At 40.4% G+C, this 27,751-nt stretch overlaps 3 protein-coding genes across 7 annotated transcripts in view; 2 read left to right on the top strand and 1 right to left on the bottom strand.

Annotated features, from left to right (window-relative positions):
• The window catches only part of tacc1 (transforming, acidic coiled-coil containing protein 1), a 35,268-nt gene extending 20,533 nt beyond the window's left edge, over window positions 1–14,735 (bottom strand). Inside the window, exons 1-2 of one of the 3 annotated variants that reach the window (XM_079509595.1) lie at window positions 14,479–14,735; window positions 13,856–13,959 (exon numbers count right to left, since the gene is read on the bottom strand). Coding sequence is in view for 1 of the 3 variants with exons in the window: in XM_079509600.1 (XP_079365726.1) it covers window positions 9,210–9,280 (71 nt within the window). In the remaining 2 variants the exon portion in view is untranslated. Of the gene's footprint in view, window positions 1–9,209; window positions 9,321–13,855; window positions 14,234–14,478 lie in introns of those variants that run through there. The other 2 variants (XM_079509596.1, XM_079509600.1) reach the window with 2 other exon arrangements.
• On the top strand, window positions 841–8,381 carry aggf1 (angiogenic factor with G patch and FHA domains 1). 3 transcript variants are annotated; one of them, XM_079511345.1, is made up of 16 exons: window positions 841–917; window positions 1,003–1,069; window positions 2,327–2,593; window positions 2,711–2,810; window positions 2,939–3,114; window positions 3,189–3,320; window positions 3,433–3,615; window positions 4,603–5,005; window positions 5,363–5,471; window positions 5,788–5,839; window positions 5,951–6,052; window positions 6,282–6,447; window positions 6,693–6,781; window positions 6,874–7,001; window positions 7,130–7,229; window positions 7,313–8,381. In XM_079511345.1, exons 3-16 carry the CDS (start codon window positions 2,351–2,353, stop codon window positions 7,547–7,549), a joined length of 2,220 nt encoding a protein of 739 aa, XP_079367471.1. In that variant the 5' UTR covers window positions 841–917; window positions 1,003–1,069; window positions 2,327–2,350; the 3' UTR covers window positions 7,550–8,381. The 3 variants fall into 3 exon arrangements, with proteins under 3 accessions (XP_079367471.1, XP_079367472.1, XP_079367473.1); XM_079511346.1 differs by having other exon boundaries at window positions 842–893; XM_079511347.1 differs by having other exon boundaries at window positions 886–917; window positions 2,348–2,593.
• A 3,939-nt stretch (window positions 14,736–18,674) lies between the features above and the next one.
• On the top strand, window positions 18,675–27,495 carry LOC306929788 (neuronal vesicle trafficking-associated protein 1-like). The gene is made up of 5 exons (XM_079510462.1): window positions 18,675–18,744; window positions 19,046–19,199; window positions 19,466–19,582; window positions 23,101–23,211; window positions 26,041–27,495. Exons 2-5 carry the CDS (start codon window positions 19,071–19,073, stop codon window positions 26,239–26,241), a joined length of 558 nt encoding a protein of 185 aa, XP_079366588.1. The 5' UTR covers window positions 18,675–18,744; window positions 19,046–19,070; the 3' UTR covers window positions 26,242–27,495.
• The last annotated feature ends 256 nt before the right edge of the window (window positions 27,496–27,751 follow it).

Here is a 27,751-nt window from a genome sequence, read left to right as displayed (position 1 = left end):
CGACCAAAGAGCAGAAACGGACATGATTGTTATGTCAACTATACAGTATTTCAACTATACATTACCCCTACCGCCCGGGCTCTGTGTGTGTGTGTGTGTGTGTGTGTGTGTGTGTGTGTGTGTGTGTGTGTGTGTGTGTGTCGCAGGTTGGACTGTGGACCAAGTGCCATTAAAACTACAATTAACATGGATACTGTTATATTATGAGTTGCCCATGTACATCTAAGTCTGTGTACTTGAACTTGAGATACAGTGTACTTGATATGTATTGTGTACTGCCTGTACTGTAGCATACTTTATAGATAGGCATCGCAGCACCAGCGCCAGCAAGGTCAGCCTTGCTGCATTAGCCACGATACTTTGTCTCATATCTTTATATTGTCACGTCATTATGATCCAGCACTATATATGTTTCCTGTTGTGTAATAAACTTTGTGAACCTTTAGCGTGATACTGCCTTGTGTCTCGTTAATTTGTTCTCCTGGGCCCGCCGCCGCAGTCGCCGTACCAAAAGGAATACTTCAACCGGATTATCACACACCACACCACCCAGCCTGCACACACTACCAGTCTGTCAGAACCAGATGAGGTTCCAGTTTAGAGAACCCAACAGATACCATAATCAGTATAATGGCAATAATGGCAACATGGATACCATAATCAGCATAATGGCAATAGCAAATAAATAAAAGACATAAAAAAAGGTGGTGGAAGATCACAGTAGAATCTACTGTAGTCTTTTAGAGCTAAAGCTATCTGCCGGTCGGTAGGTGGCAGTGTTGCGCCTCAAATCGTTCATCAACAACACAGAGGAGAAGAAGAGCATGTCCTGCTTCCTCTTCCGTAGTGACGTAATTCATCATAGCAAATGGCGGTCGCGAACACGGTGGATTGTAAACATTTCAGCTGTGATAATTGTAACTGTCTCAATATCATCTAAACATGTTCTCGGGTATGTCGAGAATGCAGAGTGGTTACATGATGTTTATGTTCAACTTTCAGGTGGATTTCCCCTGGAGATTAACGCGTGTGCCACACAGCAGAGAGGAGAGACAACTGTCAAACCTCGGTAAGAAGTGTGTTCATGTGAATGTGATGCAGTCTGTGGCTGTGCACAGCCTCCGAGTCCATTCAACGTACTGCTGCTTTAAAAAAGCACTGGTTGTCAAACCTTTTCAGGCCGTGCCCCCCCCCCCCCCCCCCCCATACTGTACATGTTTTCCCTTTGTTTACTTTATTTATGATTATTTCCTGTTTTTCATAGTGTACGTGTTTAAATATTATGAAAATTGAGGACCCTGATGTAAACAAGTCTTAGTGCTTTTCATGGGTTCGACTTCGTCCACGAAGTAGCAGTTTTTGTATTGACTTGTGCTTTCGTTTGAAATGTACTCATTCTACATACCGTGGGGGAAAACCTCCCCCAAAATAACCCCCCAAAATAATCATATTTGAATTGGGGACTCCCTCACCCTGACAAGCACTTGGACTACATGCTCACTACGCCTCGCTAACCACTGGTTACTTTAAAGCTGTGATGATTTTCAACCTTTTTAATTGCAAGACCTCCCATGCATTAGAGATGGGCGACCATTTGAAAAGTTGTTGTCTTATCTCTGAGACTGGGGCCAATCTATGAACATTGTTGTTGTTTAGATGTTATTTTGATCTGATACGAGTCTGTCATTACTGTCTGTATGCACTATAGCGGTAGTTATAACTGAAGCTCTGACAAAATGATAATTAATTATTGTACGTTTTCTTATTGTACATTGTTCTCTAGTTGCATTTACTTGTAAATATATATATTTATAATAATGGTGATAATGAACTATCAGTTGTTTAGCAACTGAGAACCACTGCCTTATACTACACTCATCTGATTTGAAAAGCATTATCTTTAAAGGCTCAACCTAGTATGGTTTTTAATGTAATTAGTGATATATTCACACATTCTTCATCCAGGGGGGTCCCCAGCAATCCCCAGCAAAAGTAGTTAAAATAGCAATCACAATAATTTTAACCACGTTAGGTGTATCCTATTAAAAAATAGCAGATCTACAAGGCAAGCTCACAGCGCGTCAATTCTTGTCACGCTGCGAGATTGTACATCTGCTATTTTTGAAAAGATTTTTTTTAAACAAATCTTCTCTTCTTAGGGTTCCTGCCACAAAACATTTTCAAATACATATCAATTTGTGGGTCCTTGGCCCAAAAACGTTTGAGAACCACTGACATCTGATCAATTCCACCAATGACAGATGTCTGCACTGACTGTTATTATATTTGTTTGGTGGTCTGGCATTTGTTTACGTCTGAATTACAGATCGTCAATTCCTTATCCAAGGCCATGGAGACCTGCGATGACGGTGACGAAAAGGAGCCAGAGCCTGAAGTGGCTGGGGAGACCTGCGGTGACGGCGACGAAAAGGGGACAGAGCCTGAAGTGGCTGAGCTTCGACTGAAAGTAGAGTCATTGAAACAGGAACTGGAAACCTGCAAAGCTGAACTGGTGAAGTTACAGAAACAACTGAACCAGTCTGAAAGGCTGCAGAGGAGCACAGACAGCTACAATGAGGATCTGAGGAAACAGGTCAAGTTCACCAAATGAAAGAGCATCCATTTGTCAGTATCAGTAAATAAATGGGCATTATTCTGTCATGAAGTGACACTATGTATACTTTTCTTTCTGCTTACGTATGCTCGGTAGGTTGATAAGCTGAGTGCAGAGATTCATGATCGGAAGAAGAAGGAAAAAAGCAGAGTAGATGGAGAAACTCAGACGGAGGAATACACATGGACAGAAAGTGGTTTGTGGCCTTTCCTCTTTTTATGACTAATTAGATTAGCATTATATTATTACAGTTATCAGACTTTGTCTCCAGTAAAGAAAATTAAAAAAAAGTGAAGCAGACCACCTATCATTTATTTTTGACAGATTATTACAATTACTACTATGGAGGCTACCAGCAGAATGCTGAGGCTACAGATGTGACCACGGAGGGACTGGATGCAGCTAATGAGGCTGTAGACGTTTCACTGCCTGATGAAGTGACTGTCGATGTTTCTGCCAGTTCTGACCAACATGAAAATAACACTGCTGCTAAAACAGAGGTACATACTCTACAGTATATCTGACCTGCACATTTCAGTTGTGAAATTGGACACCAACCCATGATCTCTCTCAGGAAACAGATGGAGGATCCATTGCTGACTTATTGAGAGCCACAGCTGAGCAAGCCATGACTCAGACTGGGTTTGTCTTTGATGAGACAACTGGGATGTACTATGACCACAAAACAAGCTTCTACTATGACTCGGTTAGTCTGCAGTATGCTTATATTTTCACAATGTAATATTATTGTTGTTTTGATGTATTTGTGTCTTAAAATAGGCTATTAACCAGGTTTACTTTTTTCAACTTTTCCTCAGACCAGCCAGCTTTACTACGATAACAACACAGGCATTTACTACTGCTATGACGCAGAGAGTGGGCGATACCAGTTTCATTCCAAAATTGAGTTGCCTTCAACACAAACTGCTGCAGAATCTTGTCAAGACAAGAGGACAACTCTTCGTAAAAAGGGACGCAAGAAAACCTACCAGGAAGATAAGGTATTGTATTAAATAGTTTATATATCACTTAAATATATTCTCAGAAGTAACATCATTAATTTGATGTTCAGTTATGTATTTTATACTTGAACATCTTGTGGCAAATGGCAGCTGGCTTTTGATTCATTTACCCCCCTCCTCTGGCTACTGGTCTCGTCTTCAAATACAATTATTTTATTAAATTAATCGACTAAACATAGCTGACTTAAATACTATTCCTCTAGGTGCAAGAGATGACTAAGTCATTGGCTAATATGAAGATTTCCTCTTACTGGAATACTGCTTCATACAGAGGTACTTTGTCACAGAATACAGAGCATATCGTTGCTATCAGGCAGAAACCTTGCATCTCCATATTTCAACTTCTTTGTGAATGAATGCCCTACTTCGTCATACTAGTATCTCACACAAATAGCAAAAAATATCTACAAGCTCACCACATATCCGCAATGCATTCTGAGCTTGTAGATCTATTTTTGCAATGTTAAAGTGGTTAAGTGTCTTGGTTTTATGAACATTTAACCAATGAAAGGTACTAACAAGACCTTGTGACTAATTAATAACAATTGGATCCATTGGAACACAGGTTCCTTTTTTACATTCCCTGAAAAGTAACAGTAACAGTGTTAGACATACAAGGTTTCCACCCGACAGCAACGATATTGCATCACTTACAACTACATAATAGATTAATTTAATTCAAAACAACCTATTCTTCCTTTGTGTATGTAATGAACATTTAGGGCTCAATACATCACCCTACCATAGTTCTTGGACACTTCAACTGAGGACAAACTGTTTTAGATCAGTGAGGGAGTCATTGTTATGCTTTAAGTATTATTTTGGGGGTCGGTTGAGGCAACATATTGTAGAATTGTCTTTGAACACTGAGACCTATATGAGAGTGCCATGCAAAAACAAACGGATCTAAAAAGCCAGCTGCCTTCCTTCGGGGGAGTTCTTTAAAAGTTGACTGTGTGATGACAGGACGCTATAAAGATGGAGGAGGATGAAATTGAATGGGTGGAACGGCCCAAAAAGACCACAGTATCGAGAAAACGGAGTCAACGGTCCCCTACCCCGGACTCGACCCCTCGGAGAAAAGACAAGTCCAAGTCTCACGATAACAGCGAAAGGGGCTCTTCAAAGAGGAAGAAACAGAAAAACGGCTCACGCTCTGATGATAGGGGCAGGTCAAAGAAGAAGAAATCTAAATCTGATAAACACAAGAAGAAGAAGAAGAAGACTGGCACAAGCACCGACGACTCCAGCGGGAACAGCGAGCCGGAAGAGGGTGAGATCAGCACAGAGTCAGAAGGAGAATGGGCGTCCACACCATCGTGGTCGTCATCTGCCCCAGAATCCGAGATGGAGAGTGAGAATAAAGAAGGTGAGGGGGGATGAGGATGATCTGTTCAGGTGTGTGAACTGTGAACACTGTTTATCTAGTGTATTTTGTTTGACAAGCTGCTAATCAAATCCACTGTACACTACTAAGACAAACAGGCACTGCTGGGGTAATGTGAAATTTCGATTGTGTCGTACGATCATGAATAGCTTATTTGTGGTGAACGTTACATAGTACAAATCAGGCGACGATGGTGAAAAATAAATTCTACTATTCTTCACTGTGATCTCTTTACACAACAAAAGGATCGCATCATCGGCACCATTGATGACAGAGAAGAAGCTATTCTGCTTTCTGTTGTCTGAAAACCTGACTCCCCTTTGTTCATCTTCATTGCAGTCAACGACATTTGGCCACCCTGCGTAAGAGTGACGGTGGTCCGGTCCCCTGTACTTCAAGTGGGCACCCTCTTCATTATCACAGCTGACTCCCCAGCCACCATTGGCAGGTTAGAATTACTGTATGTTCATGCGTTTACATGGAAACATAACGTCTGTTTTCTTTCTGATGGACACATCCCAAAGCAGCGTAGGCTGCATGGACACAGATTGGAGAAACAAATCTTTATCATTGGTATCGTTAATATTACCATACCTGTAGTCTATAACACAGCTACTGCTAACTGTATAAACCCTGGTTTTTGATAATAAAGAATACATTATTTGATATAACGAGTAATGCTTCACTCTGAACACAAGGGGGAGATTATTGTCAAACAACTCATGATAATGGTTTGCTATTTGACATTCTATCTTTTGTTGCAGAGAAAAAGATATGGACCATGCAATCCGAATACCAGAAATGGGAGTTAGCAAGGTATTTGACTAATGTTACCATTTCCCTATGAGCAGCAAAATGAGCCTTTCATTAACTACAGGCAATTCAAAAGTGGATTTATTTTCCTGTTCATTTGTTTTACTTATGCAGTTCCATGCAGAGGTGTACTTTGACCAGGACCAGCAGGGCTATATGCTAGTCGACCAGGGCAGTCAGAATGGAACTGTAATCAATGGCAACAGAATATTACAGGTCAGTAATTAATCATCATTGTATTATTAGGTGGTCAACCGATTATCACTATCAGTCAGGATAATTATTGGCTCCAATATTATTTATTTTCCATGTATTGCCAATGGTCTTGAACCCCCCCCCCCCCCCCCCCCCCCCCACATCGGCTTGTTATTATGCGTTATTATTTAAGCTTAAACCGGAGAATGGTTGATGACAGCATTTACCACCTTTTTGGACCTTGCTGCAGCCTAAAACCAAGTGTGAGCCCTGTGCTATGACCCACGGCGATGAGGTGAAGATGGGAGAAACGGTGCTGTCCTTCCACATCCACTCTGGGACAGATACGTGTGATGGCTGTGAGCCTGGTCAGGTGATGGCGCACCTCAGCAAACACAAGAAACACGAGAGTGCGGGTGAGGGAGGCAAAATGTGTTTCTTCATTCACAATTCTCTCCCTTGAAAACTGATAATGCATTTGTTGACAGATGAGACCTGTCATAATACAGACGAATCACGAATACTGTTTCACCTGCTGTGGGTTTGAGCTGCAGTGATTGATTACCATGTCATGATGTTACCCAACTCGATTTGAGACTAGGGTTTGGGAAAGCAAAGCAGCACAGCAGGAGGTTTTATTGTGTTCTCCGCTTTTCCAAAGGCCCTGTTCTCTCCAGCCAAACTAAAGAGGAAAAGGAAGCACTGAGACAGAAGGAGCTTAAACAAATAAAAGCCAAATATGGCCTGCAGGTGAGCATTTTGCTGCCCAGCAACCAAATTATTTTCAACCTCTGCTTTCAGTAAACCACTAATCTTGGCCGTCTTATCTCTTTCGGAAACAGAGTAGCGAGTACGAGGAAGCCAAAGCACGGCGGAACCTGAAGTACAAGGACCGAGCAGAGTCACGGCGACAAACGGTGGGCAGCGAGGGCGTTTTCAAACGAGATGACGCTCCAGCTTCAGTTCATGTGTAAGTGAACAGTTAACAGTCAATAACGGAATGGAAATAATAAATGCAGTTGTTAATCAGACCGTGAGACGTATAGAGTAGATGTATTCTAGGTGTATAATGTGTCATGATCCACTCCGTTCTAAAAGGGAGATCAGTGAAGTTAATAAAGGACGCAAGATGTTGGAGAAGATGGGCTGGAAAAAAGGAGATGGACTCGGCAAAGCTGGAACTGGAATGAAAGACCCGGTAAGAATCACTCGTTTTACTGGCCTCATATAATAGTTATTTTTTTCCAACAAACTAACCAGATGTACACATTGATTCCTTAGATTGATTTGAAGATCAGGAAGTCTCAATCAGGCTTAGGAGCCGGTGTTGCACTTTCTGTGGACGAAGCTTCCCTGACCAGATCCAGAACCCAGAAGAACTGGGAGAAAGCCCGTGAGAGGTTTGCTGACTCCTGCCTGACTCCTGACACCGTCTCTTCTAAGACACAGAAGGACAACAAACCCAGACTCTGGGTTGTAGCAGATAAGAGTGAGGAGACCAACACACCAGGGGATTAAGATGGCCAAAGTTAATAATGGTCCATATTGGGAAAAATCATATCTCATGACATGTTTGACCAATTACCTCAATGATGATATTTTGAGGATGGCTATTTGTGCTTTCAGAAAATTTCTACACACAAGAACATTTTGAGAAACAATCATTAGTAATGTGAATTATGCTCAGCTGGAAGGAACAGTCTTATAAGTTAAGAAAATGTACTGTAATACAACCTTAAGAACAAGAAACATTAACAACATGCATCTATATTACAATATGACTTGGAGCAAAATCCTAGGCAATATCCAATGTAATATCACCCAGCAGTGAGTGTACATTTATGGTACACACAAGACCAAAGTTGGAATATAAGTAAGCTCGATAGTCAGTAACCATAGTAAATGTGGTAGTCCACAACATCATCAGTTTCATGCATTTTGGATAAAGCCTCCACAAATGTTTAATACGTTTGCCTAACCACAACTGCCCATCTCCAGAGGCTGCAATGTATTATGTTTTTTTCTAATTTCTACTTTTGTAGAAGACATCAGTGAAGCCATCACAATCTAACTTGACAGCAAAATGAAACTACAGTGCATACAAGGCTAGACATGTCTATATAGTCTAGCGACTCTAGCCTACAAAGGGCACATGAATGGCCTCGAGCAAATATTGACAGTGAGGATAAAATTCTCACAGTGAGATCATATCTCTGAAGAAACAACCATGGCTCTATTTTGACAGCCCCATGAGTGACCATTAGTTTATGCAGATCATGTTAAACCAATGATATTTGCTTTGTATAATGCCTAAATGTTTTATCTTGTTGCACATTATTAAATATGTACTGTTCGTTTTAAGTCTTCTGATTCATTGAGAGATTACATATCACCATTTGATTTTCTACTACGGAATGTTTAATGTTCATAGATAAATACACCAAAAGAAGACGAGACAAATCTATTTGATGGGCCATCAGTCCACAGCCTGAGCCTCATCACAGTTTATTCCGAGGGTGTGAATATTTGCATGTGTGTGCAAGTGTACACTTGAACAGGCCATTCATTCACACCCCGATCCGAAAATGAACGCAAAAACAACCAAACAGAAACACCACCACAATGTTGGAAACTTTGCAGATGTTTTAACCTGAAAAAGCTATCGTTTTGTTGTGAGGATGTGAATATCTGACAACACAATGCATTCTGTCTAGAGAGCTTGCTCTGCAGGTGCTGACCATCAGCCTATGTAGAAGGCTTCATATCATAGAATGATAGGATTCTGGTTCAAAGTCAGCCTTTAACATAAGTCACTATTTAGCGCAATGGCGATGATGTGGTGGGGGTAACTACTTAACTCTCTTTACTATCCATCTACAAATTCACAGAATGTTTACCTAACTGGCCCCTTTTATGCCTGTATATGGAAATCCCTGATGTCATCAATATGACGAAGTCCATGACTTTGACAGCATCACACATTGAATTTGATTTTTAATCAGTGGTAAAAAAAAATCACACTCGTGTGAAGTGAGGGCCCACATGACATCTCACAGACTGCTGCCCTAAACAATCATTAAATGTCCATAGACTTGGCTACCTTTTGATTTACGTCATAAGTGCTCTAAACAAATGTAAAAGTCCATAGACTTGGCTGAGATTGTAAACAAGTACTCACATGCTATTTTTGGACTTGCGTGCTTTAGTTGACCCATTGGTCTTCTTCTGCTGACTAAAAGATCCTCCCATAATTGCGACTTTTCTTCTGCCCCACGAGTGAAGTCCTGTTTCTTTGTGTGTCAACAGCACACACACACTTAGTTTTGTCCTCTAGCTAGTAAGCATAGCGTCCTGTGCGTGTCTGAGACTGTTCAACTGCTGCCTCAGAGTTCTTACAATCTATCAGCCGATCCATGCTGCCTTTTTTGTTTTTCTCCCTCCCACCTCACCTCTTACTGCTGTCTTCCTCCAGTCTCCTCCTCCATTACCTCACTGGAGGTAAACAGTGTACTGTACGGTCATAAACGTGGGTGCGACTGCTGTGCGCTTGTCGCTGTCTTTGTGCACGTGTGTTTTGGTGTGCATGTTTGTACTGAGGTTAAAGTCTCTGTCTTAAGTTTTGTACACAGTGAGTCAGGCTGATAGATGAAACAGGGTTTCTTCATGCTTCACTGAAGAGGAGAGTGAGATACTGCATAAGGCCCTGGCTTCAGGCTCTGACAGACTGGCTTTACTAGTTCCTGGAGCTATAGTGTTATGAGATTCAGAAGACTGTAATGTCAACAGTCCAGTCGAATGAAAAACAAATATTGCTGTGGCTATTGTTGAGCGACCTCAAGCTGATTGGGCAAAACAAGGCATGAATTGGCTTTTCTTCTAATCATAATAATTATCAATAAAACAAGGTGTGGTCACAGAAGCACAGTATGTATATTACTCTTAACTGAAATAGTTATACAAACAGTAATATATTTACAATTAAAACCAAACTACATTACAGTAGCTTGAAATGACTGAACCAGAACAGCACAGGTGCAGATTGGCCTTGCAGTAGTACACCAGCTCTTAAACTAATCTCTTACAGAAGTGACGTTAAATCTCACAGACAAGTGTAAACAAGTTCTTATCTGTTGAAACTAGCTCAGGATGGCTCATGCTAGAAAATTAAGACAAGTATCTACCAGAAATAATCCTGACCTGAAGAGTGGGCCAAATCAAATCATATTAAGAGTTACAGAAAGCACTGAACCTCCATGTTTCACGAGAGGCATGGCATGTTTTTTTTTTTAAAGCTTTGTTTTTGTCTTATGTAAACAGAGTAGAAGAATAAAGGTTTATTTGTCACTACACTATTATATTAAAAGCAGCTACATGAAAGCGTGTGAGGTCTGTACAATTCATGTGATTTACCAAAAAGCTCAAACAGATGTTACAACTTCAAACTTGTACCTTAAACTTGAATATCAGTTTGGATCTAGACAAGTTTGCTTTCCTTCTTGGCACAAAACGGATTAACTTTCTCCCTTTAAACTGGCTGCATGAGTGTTCATGAGATTGAATGTGATATTAATTTAAACCGAATGCACTAGAATGCAAAATATTTCTTACAACTAAAGGGTACAATTATGATATTTATTTATTCAGTCAAGTGACTCAGGTCCGCATAGGCCAATTTATACTTGGACGTGGCGTGCTGTGAGCTTGTAGATGTATATCAGCGCACGACACCACCCTATACAACAGACCGTAAATGAAGCATCACTCAGTGAGACACCAGGGTCCATGTACCGTCTATCTCAGTCAATTAGGATGACATTACATTACAGTGTAGTGTGAGAATATTCAAGGCAGCAACATTTGGTAGTTTTGTCTTGTCTTGTTTAAAGCTTACCAAACCTTAGGTCTAGCAATACTTTGTCGCACAACGGCATGCAACACAATCTACAAATTAGGCTTCATAGGTCACTACTGTAATGAAAGAAATTAAAATGCAAAATATAAAGTGAGAGCTGCTGATCTGTGAACATTTTAACTACTTCATGCTGATATGTAACAACCTTCTCTCAACCCCTCAGGGATCAAAGGACACACTATGACTAGGTCATTGTCATATACAGTACTATTATGTCTCACCTGTACACTAAACAAACGTCACAGGAGACTAATAGGTGAACACCCTCTTACAGTTAGTCTTCTGATAACAGAGGCATGTGAGACAATGTATTAAGGAGTAGTGCAGGTCACTGCAGGCTCTTCTTTGCAGTACAGATAGTTGTCAGTTACCTGTTACAGATCAGTTAGGCTACATAGTTTACATACTTATAACTGCATGCTTAGTTTCATAAGGCTATAACTGTTGCATTGCCTCCAGCCTTTCATCCAAGTAGATGTACAAAAAAAACTCAAAGTGAAATATGAGCCTACTGTATATATGTAAAATGATACAGAGGCACTTTCTTTAACACAGGCAAATATAATTAAACAAATCTATTGTGTTAGTAAGATAATTGGATGCCAATACGATGTAACCAGACAGGTGGGGTGAATTAGGGAAAGCCTGACATCTTCTGGTAGATTTTAAAAACTATATTTTTGAGCAGGACTGTATATTTCAGGATAAAGCCACTCAGTCAGTGATCTCCATGGCATAATTTCCTATAGCTTTCCAATATGGTCATAGGCAGGGCAAACCAGCAAGCTGCATCACACACTAGAGAGTGGAGACTGTAATTTTGGAAAGTATACAGTATCTGTCATTACAATTCTGCCAGAATAACTCTAAAAACAAATAACAGGGGGAAAAAAATGAAGTTTAGCCTTTCATTTTAAAGAAATGAATGCTAATCAGTAATCACACATTAGTTCTGGTTGTCTACTGAGTGCTCAAAATAGTACAGCAGACCCTGGGCTACTCTCATGCTTCCCCCATCGGCCAATCCATTTATGAACCCATGTATTCAGAATGAAATCTTGATAAAACTACATTGGATGTATTGTGTACACACAGTCCACCACACCGACAGAAATGAACCAGTCTGTGTTTCCATTGTACACTGTCCATTGTTCCATTGTACACGTTGCCCTCTTTGTTTTATTTTGATGGTGTCAACATTAACAGACTAGAAAATCACTCTTCACAATGGGCTTCACATTTGCCAGAACAAATCTGACTGTTGCACCGTATTTCCAGCCTCAATGTGTGACTCAACTTCTCCCATCAATTCCACATCGGCTCGCCCATCAAAATCAGTAACATAAACCCTCTACTGAACAAAAGAAAACTCTCAAACTGAAAACAGAAGTTGTTAATCTATTTCAAAATGGGACTGTAATCTCTAGATATAAATATAAGTCAAAGGATGTCCCTGTGTATTATAGCCTAAAACTACTACCACATGAGGGGAAGAGCGGTCAGGAAGTCGGGTTAAGCAGCACTGCAAAAAGGAAGTCTACCCCTAATTTCCGAGAGGAAATGCTCTCAATTCCAGACACATTCCAGTGCAAATCAGCTTTTTAAGATGAAAGATCCTCTTTAAAAATCTATTGAAACATCCATGCCTAGTGGGTAAACAAGTAAATGTATGCCATATACTGTATCAGACGGCTTAGCACCCATAACCCACCCTGACACAAATTCCAGTGCCGCAAGCTGAATGGAGATACACATTCCAAAGAACTATGGCTTCCTCTTTGCTATAGTGACTCAAAGAGAACCATGGCTGAAGCACTTCCACTGTGTCCGTTCCTTGCTTGGCAGAACCCGGGTCTTTTAGGGTGTGTCTCACGCTGACCTCATCTTCCTCCCATTTAAGTTGCAGAAACCTCAGAAGCACCACTCACATGATGCAACCTCCATGCAAGTTGTCCACAATAACCAGCAGGTCAAAACATTTAGGGAACCTTACGCCATGTTTACTACATCAGCAGCAGTACCACTACAGGAGCAAATGCACAGTTGGTCCTTTCAGCTGAAGCATCAGCCTGTAAAAGCGCTGAGTATGTGCATGTGAGCGTGCAAACTAGTATCCTGTTTATACAGCCAGCCATGCCACCAGCGGTGGATGAACTTTGAAACTCTGCTCTGAGACTGGGACATGATAATAATAATAATAATAATAATAAAACTTCATTTGTATAGCACCTTTCATGACATGAAATGCAGCTCAAAGTGCTTTACACCAAAGAAAAAGAAAAGAAAGGCAGGGCATAAACAATACAGTGAGGACATGAATAACATTTTGTTTTTTTAATTGTGAGTGGAATTTATTGTAAAATGTACAGTACTACATATTGTACCCAAGTACAGTAGGTCTACACCCCATTTCATATTGTTTCTGATTTCACCAAATAATGTAGAGAATACAGGCAATTTGAGGCAAATTGTGGCCAAATGAGACAACTGTCAACAAGTCATGCATTGCAATGAATGGAATTACGACCATTGCATGTGTTTTAGTATAGGGAGTCTTGGCTCCTGAAAGCATTCAACAACACTGTACTTTAAACCTGTTGGTTTCACTTGGGATAAGATTAAGAACATGGTTCATCAGGCACTAAACAAAGCTACCACATGGAAGCAGGCGTTTAGGTTAAAACAAAAAAACAGTCACAGCTATTTAAACCCCCATAGGTCACCTGACATATCCTTAAGTGACTGGAGTCCACGACTCCACGTTTCCTCTGAGTTGAGGAACCACAGAGGTGGCACTATTCCAGTTATGCAACAGGCTTATGTTATGAGCTATGAAGATCATTGAAAACATAACGGTGCACCTGATTAATCGTACGATGTCACACTTTGAATATTACAGTGTAAAATCCTACCTTGACAAATCAGGAACGAAGAGGTTTAAAGATCTGCTGTCAGTTCAGTTGTCCAGAAGACAGAAAGTCACAGCCCTTGTCTAAGTTGTCTGTAATCCAGTTGCCTGTAGGAGTACATGTGCAGAGAATGTTTTTGGGCTGCAGTCGCTTAGTGAAAGAGAAGACTTGTCCTTCGTTCGTGTGTGTATGTGGACTGTGGTGGAGTCTATTCCATCATGTCGCTGGATGGGAAATGGCTGGGAAACCAACTTTCTGGGCAACATGCCAAGATTGTATCTTAAAGACACAGAGTTACTTTACAATATACAACATGTGCTATAACTTGGGCTAAAAGGGGGGGAAACACTTTTTTAAATAAAATGGGGGAAATTATAGTTTTTAATTGTTTGTTTTCATGTGTTAAAAGCATTCCAATGTTTCCAGGATATTAGATAAACTACCCATACAATGGATCGATGAGCTCTATTCCATAGCTAGCTATTCCATAAACAATAAACATACTCCACGTGTTTCCGTGTGTGTGTGTGTGTGTGTGTTTGCACGCGCGCGCTTGGGCACTCTAATTAGTAATTAGCACTGTGACTGCACCATAGAGTATATATATAAGGACTGCACTCACTCACCAAGTAATGACTTGTGACTTATTGGGGTCGCTGGGAACGAGGTTGGTCAGGTCAGCTATTCCGTGCAGTTTAAAGTTAGTAAAGTATCTCAACTTTTCCTTTTCCACAAAATTCACACGGACTCTGTACCCGACAGGCGGTGGCATGCATGATGCAGCAGCTTCAGTTCAGTGACTGACAGTCTGACACTCTGACAGTGAGCACACTCAGCACAGTAACTGCCTACTGCCTAGCACACACAAATTAACAGTTTTTGAGTGGTGCAACCACTCCAACGAACAGCAATGTCCGTGTCCGTGTTTGTGTGTGACTATGTGACCAGTACCAATGAGTACCAAAAGTGGCGCTGTTGTGCCAGAAACGGAGAGAGAGAGATAGTAGGCCTAAAATACCCCTCCCCTTTTTAAGGTGAGAGTTGAGTTGGTTTAATAGACAATTTGTGATTATGAATAAAATAGTTTCTTAAAACATGTTTTTTTTATCAGGGATTGTCTTTATGTATTGTGTATTGTCATTTTGTATGTGATATGGACCCCGAGTCTGAAATAAAGATGGAATTGAATTGAATGGACACTGAATATCATATGTAGGCCTAATCTTGCATTTTTTTAGAAAACAAACTGCAACGATTTACATTTGGACTGTCGGACACTGACATTATGTGATTGTCTACATTAATGTCACATATTTCAGCAGGTCACCAAATTCACAGTAACACCACCATGCTGGAGTGACCAAGTGTGAGTGAGCGAGTGGCCGAGATTTGGGCCCTTTTTGAAACTAGCTCCTCGCCACTCGCCCTACACACTTCCACTCGGTTTGAGCGTATAGTGGAAGTGTGTAGGGCGAGTGGCGAGGACGCAGAGGAGCTAGTTTGATACCCTCTGTCTACACTACAGTGTATGTCTTTCCCAGTGTGGGGAGCCATATTGTCTTTGGATAAGATGTTCATGTCCACAATTCCATGCTGTATTGATGTGGCACGGTGGCACCATAGGAGAGGGGACTCATTCCTATTATTCTGTGCCATTTCAGCCTAGTAAACCTTTTCAAAACAATATTTTTTACAGGATTTTTTATTATTTTCTGAAAGAGGACATGTTCAGCTGTCAGAAAAGCACATTTGTTCAGCTTAATGCATTATTACAATTGTTCCATGTAAATATCCATTTAGATATTAGAGGGTGCCAATAGAGCGTCGCAGTCCCGCCTCCTACCCTGGACCAGGAAATGAAACCCAATGCATTATTCTCATAGACATTTCTTAAAGTATTTATTTAAAGACGGTTACGCCGCGGACAAAGCCAACTGGAGTCGTGACAACTCATGACAACACAAACAATATTTTGGACCAAACAAATAATTAGAAAGAAGAAAAAAACGGCAGGTTACAACACTTTTTTTGTTGTTTTTCTTCTTTGTAATTATTTGTTTGATCCAAAATATTGTTTGTGTTGCCATGAGTTGTCACGACTCGAGTTGGCTTTGTCCGCGGCGTAACCGTCTTTAAATAAATACTTTAAGAAATGTCTATGAGAATAATTCATTGGGTTTCATTTCCTGGTCCAGGGTAGGAGGCGGGACTGCGACGCTCTATACACAGGTTCATGTATTTCTTTTTTAGTTGCATTGAGATCCCCATAGGGCGATTTTAGGTCGCTTCATATAAGAACTGTGTTTGAAAAATAAACCGACCACCCCGGCCTTTCTGTCAGGGGAGTGGCTGTGCGTCGTTAATGATGTCCTTTCATATTTGATACAGCCAGTTTCTGGAGAAAATGGAATTAATGTGGCCGCAAAAGCCTTGAAACTACATATGAAGGCAATGTCGCTGCTAATATACGTCACGCCCAGCTGTCAACACATTGTGTTCCTGAGATTCCTCGTTGACGTAAGCTCAGCTGGTGGTGACTCGACTCGTACTAACCACGAAACATTAAATATCAATAAAATAAAAACAAACGTAATTAACATTCAGTTTCTGTTGTGCGACGGGCAGCTGCAGCCACCCGCCTACCCGGAAATGTAGTCTCTGGGTTGTTTGACTCCTTTATAACGCTTTTTTTGTTACTCTTTGGGTATATTTGTACATTTCCACCTTCAGACGATGCTTCATATCCATATGAGTGAAAAGGCCGGGGTGATCGGTTTATTTTTCAAACACAGTTCTTATATGAGGCGATCTAATATCCCCCTATGGAGATTACAATGCAAATAAAAAGTAGACGAACCTGTGGATTGACGCCCTCTACTGACAGTGACGTCAGGACTTCGGTGCTCAGAGTAAGACTTTCATATATTTATCACCCAAATTTTCAGAATTATGAAAACGTATGAATTTCCTTTATAATTAAGCATAACAGGGTTGACATTTATGCTTTACCACATCAGTAATGCAACCTAAAACCATTGAAAAAAGGCAAATTAAACAGTGATACTTAGCCTATAGGGTTTCCACTCAAAAATATATGCTACTTTCTGAAGTCATTTGGCTATAGAAATAGTCAGGGGACATTTACCAGTGGATTTGCATCAGCGTAACAGGGGGGACAGTAAAGTGAGGGACAAAATTGATTTCAAGATTTTAAGCAGTCAAAAATGTAAAAAGAAAACACCGCTCATCTGCTGAAAAAACTTAAGTGAGGTGCTGGAGTCACAAAAAGATAATGAAAAAAATAAAGCGAAGCTCTGCACACTCAGATCTGTGCACAATCAAAGATATTTATTGCAAGCTTTCGGTCAACACTGACCTTCTTCAGGCATAAGGTTTTAAGAAGTAAAATTACATTTATCACAATTAATAACATTTGGTGAGAAGCATTAGTACTAACACTATAGGCTATAATAAGATTTCAAATTTTAGATTTTGTTTGAATTTGATTAGATATATTTTTAACTGAAGCTGAAAAAAACATGCGGGGGACATGGCATTTTATCATACCTCTACTCAAATCAAAGGGATTATTTCACTCTGAGGTACAAATAAATGTTATTCTATGGTGGAAAACCTTAGTATAGATAAGCTTTTTGGAATTAGTGTTTTTGCTTATTTTACACAAAATATGCTGTATTATGACCTGGGGACACAAATGGCACCGGATTACCGGATAGGCCTACTATAGGAATGACCCAGAGATGACATGCAGGCAAACGTTGATCAAAATAATAATTCTTCTACATTCTCTAATTGTGTAGACTTCTTGTAAATTAAGATGTTTAACAACAATTTCTCTTGAGAGCATAACATTAAACCCTATTAACCACTGAAGATCTAGGCCCTATAAGGGTCCATTTGGTTACCAATTCTCTCCATAATTTTGCTGGGGACCACTTGGAATCCCTTCAAAGACCACCACTGGTTGAGAACCACTAGCCTATGGTGTTTTTGCATAGGCATATATGCCTACTGTATTTGTATGTAGGCCTATGTCACAATGTTCTGATGAATTGAATATGAAGGGCCCCAATGGAAACAAGCCAAATAGGCTTTCTTGGGTTTATAGCAGACCTTGTGTTGAACTGTATCATTACCTGTTAACTGTTAATAAAGTATTCAATCAATCAATCATGTCCATCCACCCATGTGACCCATTAGGCAATTTTAATAGGATTTTAAATGTCTGGCCACTTTGCTGCGACATCAAAACCTTGAACAATTAGGCTAAATTCATTATCTATCCAATATTTCTTGTAGTGATCTATTCTGACTACAGCTACAGCTATGTAAACAATCAATCGCACAATGTTATACAACACAACATGGCTCATCCATGTTTATCCTCGAAAATTAGCTTGAATGCTGGAAATGTCTATAGTTTAGCTTCTCTGCCAACAGAACAGACATGCATGCTTCTTTCTTGTGAAGTGTGTGTGTTGCTGCCTGCTGCAAGCAGATGTGCTGCCATGGATGCGAGAAGGAGGATGTAGGCTACATCACTTGCAGTGCTGCCAGCAGCAGCAGCATCAACGGCTTCATTTGTGCCTCGTCGTATAACGGTGTCGCGCGTCAGAAAATGCCGACCTACAAGCTCAAAACGAGTAGCGGCGCGACGGGTTGTGAGCTTGTAGATCGGCTTTTCGTCCGACGCGCGACACCGCCGTGCGACAAAGTACAGCTCAGGCTCGAGATTCTGGCCATATTGTTGTACAGCAGCCGCCTCGTAAATCGGCTGCGTCACATCCAAGCAACACCAGTCGTTTCAAGCTGTAACAATACAAATACAAAATAACGACAGGAGAAGCTCACTGAACACATTAACTGAACTGGTACGTATTTGGAATGAGATAAATGTGTGTTCTTGTTAATATCGCTGCATGTCCGTCATAATAGGCTATTTTATTTATTTTCTTATGGATGCGTTCTCCTCCAGAGCGCTTAATTTTGTGGTTCACAGCCGATCATCTCTTGGCCCAGAAAACAAACGGCTCATTTCACATTATTTTATGTGCAGGTGTTAGGGATTTGTAGGCAGTCGACTGGTGATTTGTGCACAGGATCATATATAAACATTAGAGATAGGCCTGCTTTATTTAAGTCTAAAGAAAAATGCTGTTTTGTTTGTTTCAGATCTGATTCTCATCATCTTGGGAAAATGGTTAAACTGGGGAATAATTTCAGTGACAAAAATAATGGCAAGGTCGTTTCTGAAGATGGATTTGATACCATTCCCCTAATAACACCATTAGATGCCAGCCAGTTGCAGTTTCCTGCACCGGACAAGGTAAGATTTTGCTGGGTCAATGGAAGTAGAATTTGGATTGTTAACTGAAATTGTACAGTGCCAGTGGTAACCTAACCTAATGGTATACTGTTAAGAAACAGTCTTTTTAAGACTAAACAATTAGGGCAAATTATAGTCTAGGAAAAACTGATTCTAGTAACATAATTATGTTTTTCTTGTCAAAATGTCATTTATTTCTCCTCTCCTGCTCGTTTAATTCAAGAAACCAGAGCATCCAGTGTTGTTGTGTTATGCTTATTTTCTAGGTGGTTGTGAAGACTAAAACCGACTATGATGGTGAGAACAAAAAAGGAAAGCTACGGTCTCCTAAAATTGCAGAGTTCTCGATCAGCATCATAGAAGGAGTTTCTGAGCGACTCAAAGTAAGACATGCTTTTTATTTCCAGCTCATATTAACTTAATTGTTCAGAAATACTGTATTTTGTGCCCTGTCTGTATTTTACACATGTGCATGCCTGACGCACGCGCATACACACACAGGAGTCCAGAAACACAGCTCACTCCCTATGCTTGGCATTCAGACGGGGGGCATTTGTCACTGCTGTCATAATATTCCCTCTGCCACACTGCCAAGACAAAGAGCACATCAGTCAGTCCTCACTCTGTGACTTCACAGAGGCTGTACCTTCATCTCCAGTGCCGTCCTACTTGTTCTTGTCAGGGACATAGTGCACAATGATTCACTTAACCCCGCCCTGAACCTCTCATTAATTCAGCTGTTACCATGGCGATGGCCTCCAAACGGCAGTGCCGTTAGTCCGTTACACCACCTCCCTTAATGCTCACTGGCAGGCGGGCGACGTGTTTGGTAGATGATGCAGTGAATGATTTCTCACAACAAATGCTAATGTCAAGCAAAACCATGCATTTATTTAGTCAGTAATGTGGAGAGTGGTTACAAGTTGAGCATCGGCGGAGGGATGGGAGTTTGAAATGATGTGTAGGTAATATTGAGGGTAACTTTGACATTTGTTAACCTTCTATTGTCAGGAGGACATGTCGAAATTAGAACATGAAACGTCTTGGTGTTTGTGTATCAATCAAGAGCTTGCCCTATAAAAGGCACTGGGAAAACTCTGCTAGCCTGTACAGAAAACGCTTAACCGTAGGTTGGCGGAGATTTTCCTCCTCACAAGAGAATGATAGCACTTAAATATAGGTTAAATATCTAGATTATTGGAAAAACATATAGGCTACTGTATGTGCTCACTGCTCAGTTCTACCTTTTCTCCTTTACTTCTTTGTGCACAGTACTGCACACATAAATAAATAGCCTATCAAAACAAGGAAATCAACAGATGAGGGTTTAACTCTGCAGATCATCTCATGCTTTCTTTAAAGTCATAATGTGGGCTTTGATTTGAGAGTTCTATGTGAAAGTCAAAGAGAAGACACATCACAGGTTCTGGGAACACAGCATGTTGTACACTACACTCACATCACCGCCTTGAAACATCTCTTTTATCAACTCCTGTTGCATTACCTTACGTAACCTCGTTTATGCTGCACTGCACACCAAAAATAGCAGAGCTGCAAACTCACATGTTGCGAGCTTAGGGGGCCATATTTGGAAATAGGGAAATACCTTGGCCGAATGCGTCTCATGTCATACTGTATCTTACCATAACAAAGTCACATACAAAGGTATTTCATTACAACAATAATATGTCTTTTTTTGGGCAGTGAGGCCAAATGTAAGGGAGTCATCTGTGCTGTCACTGCTGTGACAAATCAATTCAGCCTTTTTCACATTCTAAAATCTGCTGTTCTGTAAAAGAACGAGAATGAGCAGATGCTGGGTAGGAGAATTTAAAAGCCCAAAGTGCTTATTGAGAACCTCACCTAAAATTGTAGAATCACAAATACCTTGCAAAAGTACATTAAGACGATGATAAGGTTATAAGATCACTGTATAAGATCACTGTATCTTCATCTTGTTCCCAAATATGAAAAAGTGTTGTTAAAAGAAATAAGGAATACCTCAAATGATGCAGTTCACCACGGGTAACCCCACTGTAGACCAGGGTTAATTCACTTTGCCAGTTTGCATTGATTGATTGATTGTTTGAAAATTGTATTAAGGTGCCAATACAACATCTGCTAAGAGGATAACACCAGAAAAGGCACTAAGACTTGTTTACATAAGGGTCCTCCATTTTCAATTCATCAGAACATTTAAAGACATACAGATATACACCACGGTTAGAAAATAAGGGAAAACATGTACATTATAGATAGAACATGTACAGTATAGAAAAATAGGGGGGGGGGGAGTGGGGGCAGGCATATCCAGTCTAATCAGCAGAATGTCAGCAGAAATGTTCTGCGTGCGTGCGTGCGTGTGTGTGTGTGTGTGTGTGTGTGTAAGCACAAGCATGTATGTATGTACTGCAGAAAGCCTGGTGGTGACGTGAGATTAACTCATTGAGATAAAATATATGGATCTCAACTACATTGATAAATAACTTCAAAACATCTTGTGGCTTAAGCCCAATTTACAACTGTGTTGCATGACAAATATAAATATATTGCCTTTAACATCAGGCAACTGTAATGAAGTGATTTCAGTCACACCTTGCCTAGTCCACCGTCTACTTCCTAGAAACACATCTAGCCGTTGCATAATTCCTAGGGGAGTTGAGAGCTGTGTGCAGCACAGATGGCTATACAGTCACACACATGCAAGATGTTCCTGTGAGAGTAGAATGTTCTCTTGCCTTAAACACTTGATCCGCATTGCGACCAGTTGTGAGCTTGTAGATCGGCAATCTTTGGGATTTTACAGCACTTGTGGAATTATGATGCCAGACGTTGAGATATAAGCGATGTCTCAATGTTTATATCATGGATATAAAAAGAGGGGGGGAAAAAATCAAGTATATTGCTTAGCACGAGGAATTATCTAAATGTTAAGACTTTGCAGGTGGTGTTGTGAAGGCAGTGGACCTGGCTCAAGGTCACACATTCAGTCAAATCCTTTTTTAAGAAGAGTTCCACTGCAGGATAACGATGGGAGGAGGCCTGGGCTGGAATAACGGTCCAGGCACCAAGGCTGGTAATCCAGTCTGACAGCATGTCGCGGGTTCGAGTCCCGATCCCAACAAACTTTGCTGTGTCTCTCTCTCCCCGTTTTCTGTTGACTTCCTTTGAATCTATCAATAAAGGCAAAAAAGCCCCAAAAATATCTTTAAAAGGATGGGAGGAACTAACCTGTGCTGTAGGAAAACGAGCAAATCTACAAGCTTACAATGTGTCGTAAAGCAACACGCTGTGAGCCAAATACATATTAATTTGGGGGTCCTTCTTGACATGATATTTTTGAGAACCACTGGTTTAAACAACATTAGGAAGGAATCCCAAATAAGCAACCCGCAAGTTGCAACTATTTACAGGCGACTTTTCAGGGGAAAAAAGCCCTTGTCCCTTATAATAAGCAGACTTGGCAACACTGTTCTGCAGCCCTCTGAACACCCCTTCACTGCCGTCACTATTCAAGGATCTCTGGCAGAAAGACAAACATCTTTCCTGTGTATTCACACTTTGCAGTCTGTATTCAACTTACTTTTCTCTGTGATTTCTTTCCGTTCTCAAAAATCTACTTCAGCCTCTGAAGTGGACTCAGACCATGATTCAGCAATGTTCTGGTTTAATTCAAAAGACCTATAATGTGAAAACAGTGACACCTGACTTCCACCATTGCTTCTGTAAATGTGCAGGAACTTTGGGGAAAATGCATATGTGGGGCAGATTTATTTAATGGGGACAGCACATCATTTTGATTTATGCAAAATATTCTTAGACTTCTTATACTTTTCGATAAACCCTGGAATATCAAAACAGTATTTCCAATTCCTAATTCATTGTTTGGCTGCCTCCCTAGGTGACTCTGTTGGTGATCTGTGCCCTGGCGTTCCTGGTGTGTGTGGTGTTCCTGGTGGTCTACAAGGTCTACCAGTATGAACAGCCCTGTCCTGATAGCTTTGTGTATACGGTGAGCACATTCTTCACTGACCACCACCACTTTGAATTCAATGAATAATAAACAGAACGTGACATAAATAATGCAGTATATAGCGTGTACGTGCAACAATCTTAAAACTCAGGCATTTACTGAGTTGCTCTTGTATTTTTACAGTAGTGTTACGTGTGTTATGATTACGTTTTGACCGCAGACAGTGGAGTAGTGGTGTTTGGTATCAGTGCTCAAAATGTGTATTTATTAAATTCGTTTTTACAACAAACAAACTGAAAATAAGTATTATTTTTTAGGTCAATACAAAAACTGCTACTGCGAGGATATATCCAGGAAAAGCACTAAGGCTTGTTCCTCCATTTTCAGTTCATCAGAACATTTAAAGACATACAAATATACACTTCTATGAAAAACAGGAAATCATCATAGTTAAAGCAAGTAAAAAAGGGAAAAACATGTACAGTATGGGGGGGGGAAACGGGGGGTGGTGGGGGGGGGCTTTTTTTTTTTTTACAGGGGCCAGTTTCGAATTGCAGCAGTCCGTAGGTACTCTTTGAGAGCAGTTTTGAAGGAATCTAGGGATTCACATTTCTTAATGGCTGTTGGTAGGGCATTCCTCATTTTAGCGGCATTTAGCGGCATAATCCCTTGTTTGAGCCAAATCTGGGTTGCACGTGGTTTGTTGAACTCCCTCTGGTGTTGTGATCGTGGACTTCGTTGACATTAAGGAAGTGTTTTGACAGGTACAGCAGTGGTGTAGCAAATATTGTAGACCAGGCCCATTGCATTGCAAGTTGCTTGTACTCTGTCGGACTCGTCAACCCTAGCCATTCCAGCCTATCAAAATGGTCAGGGGTGAGGTGGGTTCCGGGAGTAAAGGTGGTTGCACACCGGCCGCGTTTTTCGGAAAACCGATGGAGAAACGCCGCTAAAAATCTGAATTCGCATCCGATTCGCGTGTGTGTGGAGACCTTAAGGCCAAGTAGTAGCCTGACCAGTTTGTTTTGGGAAGTCTGGAGCCTTGTTTTAAGAGCCTTGATAAAGGTGATCATTCATGATTTATTTTCTGTGTGACATCACAAAAAAGTGAAAAAATACGCCGCTCGTCTGCCAATAGACTTAGGTGAGGTGCTGGAGTCACAAAAGGTTTAGATATGAAAACATAAAGGGAGGCTCCACAGTTCACACACACTCAAAACTGTGCAAAATAAGGTATTTTTATGTCAAGCTTTCGGTTTAAATACCTTCTTCAGGCATGTTTTTCTGTGTGAAAAATGAAAATATCCTATTACCTCTTAGCCGACACTTGTTACTGTGCAGTGTGACCTGCCTGACCTTTCAATCATTTAAAGCTACAGTACACTCTGTAATTTTATATCCATCTTTATCTGCTACTGGGAGATATGTTTGGGTTAAAACAACTGTTTTGTGAAAAAGTTAAACCTCTATTCTGATAGTAACCATTGGCATAAAGAGTTTGTTCAGTAACAGTAACATGAATACATTTACAGGTGGGTTGCCAATTTCAACCAATCAGGAGACAATACCAATTTATCAGCTTCAATTGTAGTGTTCAAGCTTCACTTGTTTAGCATGTATCCTGTATGAATTCTCTCACTTGATTGGATAAAATTGTTATCTCCACCTGAAAATGCATTTTCTGTTTACTAAAGAGCTGGAGACCCCGGTTACTGAACAAACACTCTAGTCTAGTCTATAGCAATGATAATTTTGTATTTTTATTTTTTAACCACACAACATAATAATTACCCTAATTGTAATTTATACAATAAGACAACTGCACAGGTCTCCCTGTGCTTCTATTGCCATTTAGATCCTGTGGTCTGGTATGTGGTACGACCACTGCTGGTTGACAAGTGGTACTGCCTGAGGATCACAATTCTATCATCTCCCATATAATAAGCAAGCAGGCATGCTCCATTTGGCTTATTGGCCAAAAATAAATAAAAAAAGAAGAAAGAAAGAAATGTCAGCACTTGTACAGTTGAGAGAATAGTACTGCCTGTAGCAGACAACCCGCAGCACTCCAGGTTCAAACAAAATCCTTATAGGTGCAAGGCTCGAGGATATAAGTAGAGATGAAGAATGCCAGCACTCATTACAGCACTTGTACAGTTCAAATCCCCAGTTGAACATGAAAGTTACAGAGCGCAGCTTTAAGTGGAAGAACACATTATTGTTGATATTCACCAGGTAAATGTCTCAGTCTGGAGAAAAAGAACTGTTGCTGCTATGTGAATCAATTCCTCCACTTATGTCAGTGCATAACATTCTGTAATAGCCTAAACAGATTGTATAACATTATGTAATAGCCTAAACAGATTGTATAACATTCTGTAATAGCCTAAACAGATTTCCCAGACACTTGTAGAATTAGCAAAACATTTCTCATGTGAAACAGAAATCTCCTCAGTTGCTGCCTGAAGTTATATTAAACTCATCTACTGTATCTTTCCCTTTTGGGACTATCATCACCGTGTTGCCATTACCTTCCTCACTATGATTCCAGATGGCATATACTATATTCAATTATAAGCATAGACCCATCATGGGTTCAAATCTGGCTCATGTGACCTGTGTTGCAGTTCATCCCCTCACTCAACATCTAAAGCTAAATTACCATTAAACTAGCGTGCAAAAACCTAAAAAAAAAGGTCTGTTTCTTAGTGCTGTATCGTTCTGTATTTTCACACACCATTTATTTTCTTTACCCACACCCGCTACCGTGTGCTGAGTGATAGATTTTTTATAATGTAATTTCCATCTATATGCTCCTCTTTTTCTGTCTCTCTCTCTCTCTCTCTCTCTCTCTCTCTCTGCAAGCAGCAAGGCCGCTGCATGCCAGCAGGAATGTACGGCTATTACCCCCCACAGGGCCCCGGGGGCCGTGGACGTCTCTTCACCATTATTAACCACTACAACATGGCCAAACAGACCATCACTAGGTCTGTGTCACCATGGATGACTGTCATGTCTGAGGAGAAAGTCACCCAGCAGGAGACTGAGACAGCCCAGAAGCTGGCCTAATCAACGTGGGATTCAGACCTGGCATCACATGCCAGGTATATAAACGTGTTTGTGCAATTCAAGCAAACCTCAAATCCTGCAGTTGTCTTTGGGGTGAAATTGATTGTACTTGTCTGAGCTGCTGTGCTTAGCTGAGACATTTTGGTTCATCGAGACGTATTGTAGTTAGGAAATGTGGAAATATTTTGGATGAAAATTGAAAACTGGTAGCGGCACAGGTTATCGTGGGTGGATTTTTGGTTTGTTTGAATAACATGTGGTTATTTATTTATTTACATTTTAAAACAGTGGCAAATGTGTAGAAAAACGCCATTGGAACAGGAACACTGACTCACAGATGCACATTCACTGGCAATGTCTTTGTACATACACATATAACAGAACTCTACTCTCTTTAGTACTGTGAACCATCTTGTGTCTTGCGCTGCTTGTTTAAACACACATGCACGCATGACTCGAAAAAGCATACGTTTGTATTCAGTCTTTCCTTTTGAATACATCAAAGTTAGCGCATGCAAGACGTAGCACTCAAGATATAGCACGTGGCTATTTCTTATTGTACAAAATTTGCAGCTAATTTGGCTAAGAGGTTATCTGTAAAGATAACAACTTGCTGTGTAAATGAATCCGATATGGTCTGTGGGGACACATTTGAACTAGATAAATTGAGCATTCTTAACACGTCTTGATTTGTCTTGCAAAAGAGCAAGTGGCTTTCTGCATATAGTGCTTTTAAATACGTTTTCATCGTTGACAGACACACCAGGCCTTTTTCAACAGCTTTAATGATTGTCTATAATTAATTTGATGTCTTTGTGAACACCACATTGTACTATACTTTTAGCCACAATACATGCATAAAATTACACAACAGTACAACACCTCTTGGAATTAAATTATATTTTTTGCAGCATTAACTTCCTATCCTACTTTACTGAATGTTTTTGCATTGCAAGTGAAGATACTGTATTGTGCCATGCCTTGGTTTTGTTTTATGTAGTGGTCACCACAGATGAGTATTGATGAACATTGCAAAGATGTTATAGGCTTAAACTGTAATGAATCAGTAGTGACAGTAGTGTTTGTCCTGTTGCTATTTTCCTGTTTGTCATATAAATTTAGTTGTCACATGTTGCAAACCCTTTTGAAACCATGTAAGGAGTACCATTGAAGTGCATTTGCTATCAAATTGTAAAATGATTTGCTTTGACTTAAAATGTAAAAGATGGAAATAAAGTGCCCAGATTTCACATTAACTGCAGAGTGGAATCCATCCATACATGAATTATGTTCATTCACAGAATACAAAAATATTCATGGGTTGTAAAATTGTGCCGCTTCAACATTTCCACCATCAGAGAAGACATGAACCTCTTTAGTCCCACCTCCCTCAAGTCCACGTTTCTAAACACTCCTTTCACTGGAATATATATTAATTTTGTTCAGGCAGAAATAAAAGTGAGTGTGAATCAAATATCTACAGTGTATTATAGTTTTCACACCCTGGCTT

This window comes from Electrona antarctica (assembly GCF_951216825.1).
Source record: "Electrona antarctica genome assembly, chromosome: 9".
Lineage (NCBI taxonomy): Eukaryota > Metazoa > Chordata > Actinopteri > Myctophiformes > Myctophidae > Electrona > Electrona antarctica.
Note: the sequence above shows the minus strand (reverse complement) of the source record. Positions and strands in the feature narration are given on the sequence as shown.